At 34.9% G+C, this 16,133-nt stretch overlaps 1 protein-coding gene across 1 annotated transcript in view; it reads right to left on the minus strand.

The window, feature by feature from the left end:
• Positions 1 to 8,731: 8,731 nt before the first annotated feature.
• The window catches only part of ebo (exportin ellipsoid body open), a 112,286-nt gene continuing 104,884 nt past the window's right edge, over positions 8,732 to 16,133 (minus strand). The window contains exons 13-14 of the mRNA XM_089102966.1: positions 11,952 to 12,182; positions 8,732 to 8,931 (exon numbers count right to left, since the gene is read on the minus strand). Coding sequence (XP_088959092.1) covers positions 8,857 to 8,931; positions 11,952 to 12,182 — 306 coding nt within the window. The 3' untranslated portion in view covers positions 8,732 to 8,856. The remainder of the gene's footprint in view (positions 8,932 to 11,951; positions 12,183 to 16,133) is intronic.

Raw genomic sequence — 16,133 nt, forward strand, 5'->3', positions numbered from 1 at the left:
CTTTACATAAAACTTATTTCAACAATTTGCTAAATTTGTAATTAAAAAGATTTTGTGAACAATAGTGATGAAGCTAAAGTTTTAAGAGGGTGCCAATTGGAAGGGGGAGTGTAATTACCCCGTAGATATTGAAAAATGCCTTTTGGGAATTTTGCTTTTGAAAGTTGAAAATGAACAAAAATGCCCTCACTCCTAATTTAAAAACAATACCTTATTTTCTTTCATCGCTTAGAAAAAAAATCATAGAAAATACTTAGGAAAACTCTTGGGTCCTATTAAATGATTTTTTTAGTCCCAAATTTTCTAACTTTTAGTGAGTCTTCAGAAATATATAGAGGGAGGTTAAATCCTTTCTATATTTAACTGTGGTTATCAGCTAAACCTGTATCCGTTTTTTACCGTTAAATACCTAATTTGGCCACAATTTCGCTAGCTAAATACTAAAGTCGAATTTACTTTGCATTGTCATTCATACTGAATTATAAGTTATTCAATTACGATTTTTGGAAAGAATTCATTTCAAAAATGAGTGGACCACTAGTGAACACTGGATTGTAATTTTGCATAGTGGCTTTTAGCTGAAACTTCAAGATTTTAGCACCACGCCTTTTGAACACTTTGTGGGTCTTGCTATTTGCCTCATCTAGTAAATTAAACACGCCATTATATTAATAAATATTTGTGGTAGCCACAAGAATTAATCCTGGGGGACTTATAAACATCATCCCTTTTTGTATTGGCAGGCTTTGCATTTGGCTTTGTAATTTTAGTCATTTGGTCACATCTCTGTAGAAATAAATGTTATGTAAGCCTTTTGGTTCATAATTTAGTTTTGCTTCACCTAAGTTTTTATCAGAGACGGTGGTTGGACGCTCTCAACATCCATTAACATGGTAAGTATGCAAAGGTAATTTCTAGACGAGCCGTTAATAGTTTTGATTTTTAGACACGATTTAAGGCAGATAAGAATATGCTCACAATTTTTTTGGATAGGAGGGATAAGTTTGGCAAACGCCCCAAATAGGAGAATTATAGGAAAGCGTGGGAAAAGCCGTATTAATCTGAGTATTTAAAGTAAATTCTGGCCATAAAAGTACTTTATCCTATTCAAGTTTAAGTCTTGTAAAATTTTGAGCGAAAATAAAATCGCTTACAATAAACCCAGTCACAAATAGCTTTCATGCAAAAATTATGACCTATAGCCTGAAAGAATGCAAATTCTAATCTGGGTGCAAACAAAAATTCAACAGGTAGAGGTTGAAAATAGCAGCTCTCCACAGGATGATGTGTTAAGACAGAAAGAGAGACATTTTTTCTAATTTATGTTTATTATAATGTTTTTGTTCGCATTCCTGACAATTCATACGAAGTTACCTCCCCCTGGGGTTTCATATAGCCCTAGGCTAAAAAAATTAAATTATTATTATATAATATGCACTGTGCAGCATGTTTACATTAATCAATGAACTTTCAGTGTATAGTCTTTAATGCCAATGATGTGTACAATAAACATTTTCAATAAAGCTGCATCTTTTCTTTCTCAATATTTTGATTACGAATAATTTTTTTGGGGGGCTAAAAGACTTACATATTTTATGCCTTTTTTGCTTCAATTTGATCTCGGAGACCAAATTAAGTTAGCAGATTAATGCTATATTACGTTTAGCATTTCCCTGATTTATTTCCAAATCTGAATTTTTAGCTGTAGTTTACAAATTAATTGAGGTATATTTTGCATGCTGGACTATTCATGCAATACGAGTGCTGCATGGTGACATCCCCTCTCTTATTAAAGAAATATTTTAAGTTTTTTTTTTTTTCATTATACTACTTGTACTTGTGTTGGGTCACAAGCTAATTAGCTCTCCCTGGTGACAGGATCTGGCAACATGTTAAGTCCCACGGGTTGTAATCTTTGGTTAATGTGGCAAAAATATTGAGTCATATAGGGTTCCATCTCGTGAACATACCTCCATAAATCCCTGAAACTTCCAGGAATCCCGACTCAAGGTCAGTCTTAGCAGTGCCAGGTCAGGCTTAACTCTCCGTTTATACATTGTCTCCCATCTCCTCCTCTCAAGAGTTAAAAATTTAAAGTCTGAGAATTAAATACATTCACGCTTTAAGCATTTATGCTTAAAGATATGGTCTTTTCGTGTAGCCAAAACTCAACACTGGCCGACGAACAAAAATGCGAATCGACAACACGATTGTAACTCAAGTCCTCCTCTATGGAGCAGAGACCTAGGCAGTTGCTGCTTATATTTTTGATGCCGTTGATATAGCCCGAAGAAAGTTCTTGAGAAGCATCGAAGAGACCAGGTGGTTCAATTTTGTCCCAAATACCAAACTACTGGCACTAACAAATAAGACCCCCAACTCGTCAGCTCGCCACACAAACCCTATAGTGGTTTGGCTATTTAGTCTGCACACTTGCAGAAACACCCACTAGTACCCTATTCAATTTTAACCATTCTATGCATGGCAGGAGGTGCCTCAGCAGAAGGCCGCAGTTTAGATTGATAGACAGTTTGACCCAGTAGGCTATCTCTACATGATTGATGCTGATCTCCAAGAAGCTGTCACGCTTGCACAAGACCGTCCGGACTGGAAGTGTGGAGACTTAAAAATTTAGAACACACTAAAACAGGGCCTTAAATTGCGTTTCTCCAACTGGATTGAAAGTGACATTCATGAGTTTCTTGAATAGGCCCTATGCAGAAAACAAATGAGTGTACCCCTATGTAGAAAAAAAATTTGAAACTAATAATTATTGTATTGGATTATGATAACTTAAAATAGGCCCAATTTTTGGGTTTCTGATAGGCTTGTAAATTACAAGGCATGTAGACCTCAGTAAAAGCCAAATAATTTTGAAGGTTAATTCTATCAGTTTCAGCCCCTGAATCTGGGCCCTAAATTATTTTATCATATAATTGGCATTAGGCTTGTACTGAATTATTAGTCGCATGTAGACCTCAATAAAAGCCAAATAATTTGATGGTTAATTCTATCAGTTTCAGCCCCTAAAACTGAACCGTGAATTATTTTTTTTTCTTTTATTGGCTTAGATTTACAGGTAATATAGACAAATACATGTGCCCTAGGAACGGCACAGAAAAAAAAGATCTTTATTTGTTTATTTTTTAGCGGAAATGCCTCGGTAGTGGCATTATTGGTCCATCCATTGTTGTGTTAAATCTGGTTGATTGAGGTTTGTATTGAAACTACCCGTATTGACAATAACGTAATTGAAAGTTACAGCTACACTTACTTAGAGGAATTAGGACTAATCGTTCTGTGTTTAGGATTCTGAGAAGTATGGGAAGCAGTGACTATTTATTCGCTTGATTCTAAAGCTTGGAAATGTGATTTTCCTAGATTTTGATTGCAATAGACATCACTTTATAAAGATTGTGAACGATATTTCTGTATTTTAATTATAATTAATGGACGCTCCGAAAAGCGGATGAAGATTTGCTAGATGTTTTCCAGAGAAATTGCTTAAGGATTGTTCTGGGTACCCGGCTGACTGACCGTATTTCAAACAATAGGCTATACGAAAAATGTGGTTCAATACCGCTTTCTAGGTCTATAATGAAAGAAAGGTTGAGGTGGTTAGGGCATGTTGTGCGGATGAAGGATGACATAGTTCTGAAGATTGTTCTTCTCGGCCAACCATATAGGGCTAAATGAAAGACAGGTCGTCCCCGTCTGGTCTTAGACGACTTTATAAAGAAAGATTTAAAGGAAATGGGAACTTCGTGTACAGGTGTCAAACGAGAGGCCTTGAACCGATTGGGGTGAAGAAGGAACGTGCGTAACTGTGCTAGACTCCAGCGGCTTGGTGCTGCGATGAGTTGTTAGTAGTAGTAGTAGTAGTTTTAACTTATAAATTTGCTACCTGAGTAACCCGAATTCCCCTTGCCCTCCCTTCCAAAAAAAATTGCATGAATCTTGGGGTTTTTATCTAATGTCTTTATCAGCAGATAATTCGCAAGCATTTATCAAATTGCTAGTTTAAATTGTTGTTAATTGTTGTTAGTCAAATTGTTGTTAATTGTTATTCTTCTGTTCTGCAGACGAGTTACTCACTCATTGTGCTGTTTACTTTGCATTAGTAGGTACTTTGCTTTAAATTGACTGAGATGTTTACAATGATGTTGTAAAGCAACAGAAGAGGTGATGTTGAATTATTGTTTCATACTGACTTTTCTAGAGGAACTAGTCTGGGCTGAATATACACTTTTCAAACTGTCGAACAATTTTCGTGTCTGATAGTGACGTCTGTAAACTATGGTTAAAATATAACAATTTGCTATGGTAGTTTGTGCAGTAACCACGCTCCGTCAATAACATAGTGGCGAGACGGGCTGAAGCATCCTTTATAGATGGGGTTTATAAAAGATGCCTTATCGAGACTTTTTATCGCTTATAACGCAAAAAGAAAAACAATTTCTAATTTGTGATATTTTTATTGCGTTAACACAATGAATTATGTAACCATAGCGTAACTTAGGATACGGGTTTTTGTGACTAAATTTTGTGCAATTCTGCAGGTAAGATACAAAATGAGGTTCAAAAACATTTTGAAAAGTAAATTTTCGGGTTTTTTTGCACGAAAGTTGTCGTTGACATGTTTTGGAGAGGAGGGGAAAAAATAAAGTCATAAGCAATTATAAAGCTGATTTCTGTTCTTAGAAGGTCGGAAAACGAAGTAAAATATCGTTGAAAACCCATTCTAAACAAAAGTATTTATTTTTTATTTTTGAGCAAAATTCAGATTTTTAAGTTGGATTTTGTGGTATTTCCTAATTTTGGTTTATCGCAGACTTTTGGTATGTTATTCTGCCAATTTTTTTCTGAAAGTTTTAGGGTAAAAAAAACATCTGTTTCCACATCAAAGCATAGAATGACTAGCCTGCAAGAGCTATAACGTTCGGTACAATTGTGATAAAAATTTAAAATACTTAATTTGGTACTGGTGGATTATATATAACACAGCGCTATAGACTGTACAAGCAAACCAGACACGAAGACCCGTGAAACGGGTATTTGCTATCTAAATGGATTGCAAAGCGAGGTTTCTGATCGGGTTCACAATATTTAAACGATTGTTTTTTGGGGTTAAGGGAGGAGGGGGAAATGTACCTAGGTTAGGTTACATATTTAATATATGCTATACTATACCCCCCTAATGTGCAAATATATAGCCCAAATTTGTTTCTAAACTATTATATATTCATCCTATTTTATTTTATTTCATTAGCATTGATCAAAATTGACTTCTTTCGTGTGTAGAATATAATGCACAAGTACCCCTAATTTTATTGAATTACTTAGGATCTTTAGCAATCCACGATTTGTTAGATTCAAAAACTGGTAACACTTTAGTCGGGAAAAATTCATGAAGCTTTTCAAGCACCAATAAATTGCGTATTTCAACCTTAAACCTTAAGTACCCTTAAGCCGCTACCACTCGACATATTTCATTGGATGAGTAATTACCGGTCTGCCGTCCTAAGGTATTTCAATAGAAGTTTCGTCACTTTGCTTCTTTTAATTTTCCATATATTGTTCTTTACTTGCAACATTAGTATGAAATGATTGGTGGTTACCATTGGACCCATTGAGAGGGGATGACAACAAAGTTCACCGTGTCAGGTCTAACGTATTATCATTTTTATGGGTAGGAATGTTCACCACCTGTTACAGATCAGGTTCATCTGATAGCCACTGTTTCTTAGTCTGTTTAAAATCAAGTCCAACAATAAAGACAAGAGCTGCAAATGTGCTCAAAACATAACAGGGTACCATATCAAAATATAACAGGGTACCATTTCAAGTAAATCACAAGCTTTTTTCTGTTTAAAATCAACTCCAACAATGAAGACAAGAGCTGCAAATGTGCTAAAAAAATAACAGGGTACCATTTCAAGTAAATCACAAGCTTCTTTCTGTTTTGGCACTTTCAGGTAGTTTCGTTATAAGTGAAATAAGATTCATATGGGACAAGATATTTTCCAAAATTTTCCATAAAAACTGAAGAGGTTATATCCGTACAACTTTTTCGTAAGGAACTGATATATATATATACATATATATATATATATATATATATATATATATATATATATATATATATATATATATATATATATATATATATATATATATGTATATATGTCAGCTTCACTGAAATAAAAAAAAAACATATATTTTTTAGCCCTGTAATATTGAAAAGCCCGAAACTGTTCAAATTTTCCGGATTTTTTTTTTTTGTAAATTTTTACGTAGGCCTATTTTAAAAAATTAATCTAGTTTTTCTGGAATGGATAAAGATCTCCCAGAGTAACTGTTGGGGCATAAGGCATCAAATCAATTTTTCGGTTTCTGTATTTTTTTTTATAGGGAGGTTCCTTTTTTTTAACAGGGACTGGTATTAAACCTGTCACCCAGCTTTGCGGCAGCAGGAATCAAACCCTGTGCTGCTAAGCAATCAAGGTGAAGCCGAACCAAAGTGAAAAATATGATCAAAGTGGACAATCCCCCAGCCACGGCACCTGGGGCAACTTGTCCCAGTTACTCCCCCCCCCCCTTGAACGGCTCTGGATATACGTTTAAATTTCATCAGCAATTTCTTTCTTATAATTACATTCCTTTCAAATGTATACACAATCAATATGAACCATCGAATAATTTACGGTTTCGCAAGCTCAATATATTGCTTACACAAACTAAACGCGTTGCTTTAAGTTACCAATGTTCTTCTTAAAAAATTTCTTTAGGTATGATTTTCTATACGAAAAAGACAAATATTGACACAATTAGAGCACTATTTTGAAATAGTAGAACTAAATTGACGCACCCAGATTTCAAAGAATTTTGTTTCCTCCTGTAAACTCGATTAGTAGTGTGATGTTCATTTTTGTTTTTGTTATATCTTGACAAATATTCATGTTCATTTTTTTATATCTCAACAAGCAGAAGTCCCACTGCTCAAAAGACACATTATTTTTATTAAAGGGGTTTACAGTCCCGTTCTTATTTGCGGTAATATCTGTTCCTTTTAAATTTGACTTGATTATTAATTTTAGTTTCTGTTCCTTTTAGGTTTCATATCTTCATTTACTATAATTCCTGTTCCTTTACGTTTGAGTTATTTTATGATTTTTTTTTTTTTTAGCTCATTTTAGGTATTAATATCACTCCTTACTTCACTTTGAAAACTTTTTCGAAAAATATTTCTTAAATTAGTATGCACTTAGAGATGAACGAGCCACTGGAGTTTGGTACCGAATCTGAAAATTTGATACGATCTATAGGGCCTATATTGTTTCTTAATGATAAAAATGAATGAAAATCTCATAATTATTCTTCGGCAGTGTTGGCCCTAGTTGAGTCAACATTTTTTTTTCGGGCCTAAAATGGAATATAGACCTTGACCTAGAATATAGCATTTGAGTAATTTTTTATTGTCATAAAAATTGATCCTTGTGACAGTCAAGTTATTGCAGATAAAATTTCTGGACAATAAAATTTCAGACAAATAGGGTACAACAGGCTTGTTTTTCTCATATAATCCACAGATAAGACTTGTTCATTTAACTAAGTTGGGGTCGTTTGCCTAAATATCTCTTTAAATCTAAAATTTACTTGACCAACATGTATGGGTTTTGGGCATCGGTTGTTCGAGTGCTCATTGGTTCATGCTAACTTATTATAAAGGCTGTCTTGAAATTTTAACGTGATTTTACTGAGATGGGTTCAGAGGATCAAGAATGGCACAGAAGGGGGGATATTTGCCCTACAATTAGCTTCGGATCTCATAAGGGGCATTAAAACTCACCTTTTTTTAAGATGAGCCCTCTTCCTATTTTTGCGATCACTGGTATCATATGATCATCTTTGAAAAAAGGAGACAAACAAATAAACACAAATCCGGCTTCAAATTTCTCAGAAAAACACAAAATTTCGTGTTTTTGCACATAAGAACTTTGGACTTCGCGCATACGTTTTTTGGGCATGCTTTATTCGCTATTGTAACTTTCATCATAATCTTTCAAATTATTTTTCAGGGATATTTTCCCTTGTTAATAATGTCATGCAAATTTTCATCCGCTAGTAGCTTTTATAAGTTAACTGACGGAGATTTAAATACTTAATTTATATATGAAAATTGGGTTTCAAGTGATAACGAAAACGGATATATTGTTACAACAAATCTGTTTGTTTTTAAATTTCGGTTAGTATTAGCACGGTTACTTTTGCCCTTCGTTACCATGTTGGGAAAGCCAGGCCTTTGGGCCAGGGGAAGTTGCATAATATTACTAAAGGTAGAATTTTTGCTTTTTTAAAAAGTGAAATTTAAACAAGTTCGAAGACCCCTAACCCAGCTTAAATGTCAGTGCTAAGGTGATTTTTTTGGCGTTTTGTGCCGAAGTTTTTACAGAATGTGCTGGTTATTATTTTTGTAGAATGTCACTATTTATGCGTGATTTTGACCACATATTTGCCGTAAAATTAACAATTTCTCCCGAAGGCCTTCCTAAATTTCTCTTTTCTTTGGTATTCTAAGAACCGAAAATTAGAACTGAATCGCTTTACTTCTTTATGTTGTAGTTAAAGTAGTATAAAAGAAACCTAAGCTTTATACCTTATATACTATCAAAAACAACAAAATTGTGTTAGGCCCAAAAATAAACAATGTTTTAAAATAAAAAACATTAATTTAATGTAAAAAAGCCAATAATAAATATATGTTGTAATGCACGACATAGGATCAAAAGCGTTTTTCAAAAACAAGCAAACACGCATATACACATTACATAAAAAAGCTAAGCACCAGCAACCGACTTAAAATTGTTGAATGAAGAAACATCTTGAGTCGACAACAAATCGTTCTAAATTCAAAGCGAAGGTGGGGAAATCCTAAAAAAGAAAAAAAAAAGAAGTCAGTTAAAATTTTATAAGTGAAAATACAGAAACAAAAGAATTAAAGAGGAAGGAAACGAAGGGACAACATTTCCAGGGAAAGAAAATAAAATAACGAATAATTTTTCCAACTGTCTGATAAAATAACGAAATAAAATAAATCTGAAAAAAAGAACAAAGAAAATAAAATTCAAAGGCTAGAAATAGACAGAATTCTGAATTGATTTATAATAAAATTATCTTTATAAATCCAGAATATAAACAAATCTTTCTTCGAGTATTTAAGCACTAGATTGAATCATGAAGATTAGTCCTGCTCCTTGAATGATTTTTTTACAAGTTAAGTTGGCATTAACAAAAAAATAGTAGATGGCAGAAAAGGCTTCTTTTTGACTGAAAACCGTCACAATTCAAAAGAGATGCGAGAAACAGACGAATCATATGTACTACTAACCTTGTATTTCGAACTCCAGAGCGATAAAAATGCAAAATATGAAGACATTCAGGAGAAAAAAATTCAGCAGTAATAATAGTACCAAAATAACATATCTCATGCATATCAATATTCAAACTCAAGGCATTTTCTTCTTAGCAAACAATCAGGGGAAAAACAAGGTCAGCCCCCTGAAACCAAAAAGAATAGAAATATTTATACACACCTAAAAGGTTGACACATTCCTTGGACTGTAGTAAGGGTTCTTTGACTAAGAATGAGCGGGAGGGGGTTTATAGGCAACAAAAGCAGTCTCAGGTACCCATTAGTTATGATGAGCAAAAACTTTGCACTTTTACGCTTTCGATGGTATGAATAATATCCAATAGCATTAGATATTTCCGCTACCCTTTATTTCTAATAAATGTATTTAAAAAAGGAGACTCTGAGCTCAGGAAACGTAGAGGTCTCAAATAAGGGTGGGGCGGGGAAAAAGGCACACAAGAATAAAAACATCATATACAGTGATGACTAACTGATAGTAGGAAAGCAGAAACTTTGAATAGTGTGGAACTGAGGAGGTTTGTTCGCAACCGCCAGTCTCAGGATCCTTATTTCCTCCAGGAGCCCATAGTCGTTATAATTTTAATTTACATTTTAAAAGAAAACCTTTAACTACAAATTAATTGGGACTACCCCATTTCTCACAGGCTCTCATCTTATTCCTCAGTTGATTTAACTACGAATTGCATTTCCGTCGTAATTAAAATGAAATGAAATATATGATAGCAGATAAAAATCTTACTAGGACACTGAAAAAAAACTACTTGTGCTAGCAACTCCCTCCAGAACCCAGCCGCCTGCTTCTTCGTTCTTTGAATCTATTTAAAGCTTCGCTCCTTACCCTTTCCAATAAATTCTGATTTCCTTTAAATCAGTACTTATGACCCATTCCTATCCCATGCGGAACGACATGTTTTTCGTTGGCCCTGAATCTTTGGCAACCTGCCATCCTTCATCCGAAAAACGTGGCCAAATCATATTAAAACTTCTTTCGTACAAAGCATCTTACACTTTTGTACAACTTATATTCTGATATACGACCAGTCAAACAAGTACATAAAAGAATCATTATAACATTCTCGTGGAAAACACTTGAAAAGTCTTTTTCAGCCTTCCGCATCGCCCACGTTTCAGAACTTACTTTCATTAGCGATATCCTGATCGTTGTTTGCAGCCTCTGTAACAGCTTGGCCATTATGATTGGAATAAAAATGCAATGTTTCTAACTGGGGTCTTATCTCTTTCTTCCAGTAACTGTATATTACTACTGTCACCTTCATTCGGTTCTATGCCAGTCTGTCCTTTAGTTCTACAGGACCATATACTACTATGACCGATAACTTGCACTTTTTGGTCATACAGTGAGCAGCTAGAATTCTCTTAGTAATGTATTTTCAAACTAAGCATGACTTACAAGCCTCCTTTACCATCCATGCCCCTTGTCCCTACCTATGTACCTGGAAAATGACTTTATGAAACTCCTAACAAGTCCAGTTCAAAATGTATGGATCCATTAAACAAAATATTAAAAGGAGTTTTCTTTCAACGTTGTTATAATTTCCATACTATTTAAATCATTAAGATTGTCATGGCCTAAAAGAAACGATGGGTCCCACGGGTCCAGATAAGGGACTAATAGCTTCTTCTTAAGTCTTAAACGTAAAGACAGGAAGCAAACACCGGTACCTCTAGTTGAAAAGAGGCTTCTGCAAGCCTGGACCCATCTCTATAACAACAGGGTTCTCTGCACTTGGCAACGCTTTCTTATCAACAGGAGACACCATCCTATACAAACCATCTCAGCTGAATCACTTTTAAATCGCTATATATTCATGTCTGCCAATATTGTGCTACAATGATGCGGCAACACACAATAGGTAGGAAAAGATTAGGTTCAGCCCCCCCCCAAAAAAAAGGGAGCTACTTAAAATAACAAAAATCTGAATGATTTTGCCCTGTCTTGATTGACACCCCTTGCCCTGCTAGCAATTTTTGTGTAGGTGGATAATTTTTGGACAGCCGGCAAAGATTAGAAACCCTTCAAAAATTTCGTAGGCTATGATTTCCTAGGCTATAATTTTCTCAAGGGGCAATACTACCCAACGTACTCCTTCAGTTTAGTTAGGAATCACGTTTATTTTTAGAAAAGCTCTTGAAAAGTCCAGCCGAAATTTCATTATAACTCATTAACAAATCTATCTTCAACCTACCCCAAACCGGCACTTCTCTTCTTAGCGTACGAGACGGGTCTTACAAACCATGACGTTTGCTAATGAGCAAAATTCAAAAGTAACTGGAAACTGGACTTAAGCCAGAAAAAATCACAAAAAAGTAATGAAACGGAAGACACAAAAGGAAAAAGAAACACGAAGCTATATAACACCGAAACTATATAAATCAAACGCTCTAAAAATTTTGGACACAGAAATAGGCTATAGCTGAAAATAAGAGTATGGGATTATTCTCCTTTTTCTACCTGATCATTATCCTTTTTTAAGGACCATGGATAAAGTTTACTAACCTTTTCCTGTTTGAATGAGGCTACTAGCTCAGATTTTTGATGGTCAGAAATTCCAACAAGTGATGATGCGAATTGGGGCAGAAAAGAATTAAACAAATCATCAAAATCAACGGATGCCAATTCGAAAAGGGCTTGTGTAATTTCATCTCGAAGTAGATCATGAGTTTTAGCAATTAAAATTTGAAGAAGAACGGTCATGAACTGAGAACGCATTTTCGTCAAAAACACCTCCTGAAAATAAATGTCAAAGAATGTTTACTTTTTGCTTCTTTTTTTTTTACTTAGTACCATGTGTTTCTAGATTCAATAAATTTACTATAAAGACTTAGCTAGAATTGGGCTGTGGTTTCAGCAACATCCTCAGTTCAACTCAGTTCAACACACGCAGGATAACCAGAATATTTTCTAAACACATACAATTGCCTATTATCTTCAAAATTACGATATTGGCTGGGTTTAGCATTTAAACGAGTCTTAAATAACAGCAGATAAACAGCCAAAACAAGTCATTAGGAGAGCGTAAAAAAACCCATAAAACATTAGGTAATATTGGGTCTTGAAACAAACTGAATGTGGGCTCACAAAAATATTTATCACGATAAGAGGGGGGGGGGGGGGCTGCAACCCAGCTTTTGCTGCAGTATCACACTTCTACTTTAAAAATGTAGACATACCAAAGAAGGTAATACTGAGTCTCAACAAACTGAATGCGGGCCGAAGAAGTGCAAGGAGCTAGTAAGAGTCGGATCATGGGCACTTTATCATAAGAAGAGACGGCTTTAGCCTGCAGCACAGCTTTTACTGCAACGTCTCATGTCTTCATTATAATCGTAGAAGTGTCAAAAAGGGTAATAATGTGTCTTAAAACAAACAAACTGACTGGGCCCAGAAAAGGGAGCAAACTAGTAAAAGCCAGTGGTGTTTATCATAGGAAGACAGGATAGGCGGGGGGGGGGGAGTTGTTGAAGTTCTGGTTAAATTACAGGGTCTCACGTTTTCGTTATAAACACAAGAATATCAAAGAGAGTTGAGCTTCTTGACCAGTATTTTTTATAGAATCCCCGTGAAATTCCTCTGTAAGTGATAATTAATTAGCATTTTTTGTTTCAAAAATTATCTAAAGTCAAAATCAGCCAGCAAAAAGTAGGTTTATGATAAAATATCGGCAGGTTTGTATTCTAGTTTACTTTAAGCTGATGTGCCTATTGGTGACAGAACTCTGCTGCCTTTACTTTTCCCTACATTTTAAAATACCTGAAAAGACAAGTGTGAGGCACTTTAGGAACGAACGAAATTGACAAACGCCAGACAGCACTGGTGGTTTTCTTTTGCAACACTCGTCTCCAATTCCACTCTTATAAGTTTTTCACATTCTTTGAACTCAGCATGATCAATCTTAATTTCATTTCCAATTCTAAACCATATTATATCATGGAGCTCAGAATCCTAGTAACAAGCAATATATTGCTTGTTATATTTTCATATTTCATATTTCATATGAAATAATTCATATTTTGCAGAATCCTCAGAATCCTAAAACCAAGCAAGATTACAAGAACAGCTGCTACAGGAATACCTGTACAATTTATATTTTGCAGAATCCTCAGAATCCTAGTACCAAGCAAGCTTACAAGAACAGCTGTTACAGGAATACCTGTACAATTTATATTTTACTGAATCCTCAGAATCCTAGTACCAAGCAAGGTTACAAGAACAGCAAGGTTACAAGAATCCTCAGAATCCTAGTACCAAGCAAGGTTACAAGAACACCTGTACAATTCATATTTTGCAGAATCCTCAGAATCCTAAAACCAAGCAAGATTACAAGAACAGCTGCTACAGGAATACCTGTACAATTTATATTTTACAGAATCCTCAGAATCCTAGTACCAAGCAAGATTACAAAAACATCTGTACAATTTATATTTTGCAGAATCCTCAGAATCCTAAAACCAAGCAAGATTACAAAAACATCTGTACAATTTATATTTTGCAGAATCCTCAGAATCCTAGTACCAAGCAAGGTTACAAGAACACCTGTACAATTCATATTTTGCAGAATCCTTAGAATCCTAAAATCAAGCAAGATTACAAAAACACCTGTTACAGGAATACCTGTACAATTTATATTTTGCAGAATCCTCAGAATCCAAGTACTAAGCAAGGTTACAAGAACAGCTGTTACAGGAATACCTGTACAATTTATATTTTACAGAATCTTCAAAATCCTAATACCAAGCAAGGTTACAAGAACAGCTGCTACAGGAACACCTGTACAATTTATATTTTGCAGAATCCTCAGAATCTTAGTACCAAGCAAGCTTACAAGAACAGCTGTTACAGGAATACCTGTACAATTTATATTTTACAGAATCCTCAGAATCCTAGTACCAAGCAAGGTTACAAGAACAGCTGTTACAGGAATACCTGTACAATTTATATTTTACAGAATCTTCAAAATCCTAGTACCAAGCAAGCTTACAAGAACAGCTGCTACAGGAATACCTGTACAGTTTATATTTTACAGAATCCTCAGAATCCTAGTACCAAGCAAGGTTACAAGAAAACCTGTACAATTCATATTTTGCAGAATCCTCAGAATCCTAAAACCAAGCAAGATTACAAAAACACCTGTTACAGGAATACCTGTACAATTTATATTTTGCAGAATCCTCAGAATCCTAGTACCAAGCAAGGTTACAAGAACAGCTGTTACAGGAATACCTGTACAATTTATATTTTACAGAATCTTCAAAATCCTAGTACCAAGCAAGGTTACAAGAACAGCTGCTATAGGAATACCTGTACAATTTATATTTTACAGAATCTTTCAAAATCCTAGTACCAAGCAAGGTTACAAGAACAGCTGCTACAGGAATACCTGTACAATTTATATTTTACAGAATCCTCAGAATCCTAGTACCAAGCAAGCTTACAAGAACAGCTGTTACAGGAATACCTGTACAATTTATATTTTACTGAATCCTCAGAAACCTAGTACCAAGCAAGGTTACAAGAACAGCTGTTACAGGAATACCTGTACAATTTATATTTTACAGAATCTTCAAAATCCTAGTACCAAGCAAGGTTACAAGAACAGCTGCTACAGGAATACCTGTACAATTTATATTTTGCAGAATCCTCAGAATCCTAGTACCAAGCATGCTTATAAGAACAGCTGTTACAGGAATACCTGTACAATTTATATTTTACAGAATCCTCAGAATCCTAGTACCAAGCAAGGTTAGAAGAACAGCTGTTACAGGAAAGCCTGTACAATTTATATTTTACAGAATCTTCAAAATCCTAGTACCAAGCAAGGTTACAAGAACAGCTGCTACAGGAATACCTGTACAATTTATATTTTACAGAATCCTCAGAATCCTAGTACCAAGCAAGGTTACAAGAACACCTGTACAATTTATATTTTGCAGAATCCTCAGAATCCTAAAACCAAGCAAGATTACAAAAACACCTGTACAATTTATATTTTTCAGAATCCTCAGAATCCTAGTACCAAGCAAGGTTACAAGAACACCTGTACAATTCATATTTTGCAGAATCCTCAGAATCCTAAAACCAAGCAAGATTACAAGAACAGCTGCTACAGGAATACCTGTACAATTTATATTTTGCAGAATCCTCAGAATCCTAGTACCAAGCAAGCTTACAAGAACAGCTGTTACAGGAATACCTGTACAATTTATATTTTACTGAATCCTCAGAATCCTAGTACCAAGCAAGGTTACAAGAACAGCTGTTACAGGAATACCTGTACAATTTATATTTTACAGAATCTTCAAAATCCTAGTACCAAGCAAGGTTACAAGAACAGCTGTTACAGGAATACCTGTACAATTTATATTTTGCAGAATCCTCAGAATCCTAGTACCAAGCAAGCTTATAAGAACAGCTGTTACAGGAATACCTGTACAATTTATATTTTACAGAATCCTCAGAATCCTAGTACCAAGCAAGGTTACAAGAACAGCTGTTTCAGGAAAGCCTGTACAATTTATATTTTACAGAATCTTCAAAATCCTAGTACCAAGCAAGGTTACAAGAGCAGCTGCTACAGGAATACCTGTACAATTTATATTTTACAGAATCCTCAGAATCCTAGTACCAAGCAAGGTTACAAGAACACCTGTACAATTTATATTTTGCAGAATCCTCAGAATC

The sequence above is a fragment of the Artemia sp. Qi Xiang Cuo genome, chromosome 17 (assembly GCF_049724085.1).
Source record: "Artemia sp. Qi Xiang Cuo chromosome 17, ASM4972408v1, whole genome shotgun sequence".
Classification (NCBI taxonomy): domain Eukaryota; kingdom Metazoa; phylum Arthropoda; class Branchiopoda; order Anostraca; family Artemiidae; genus Artemia; species Artemia sp. Qi Xiang Cuo.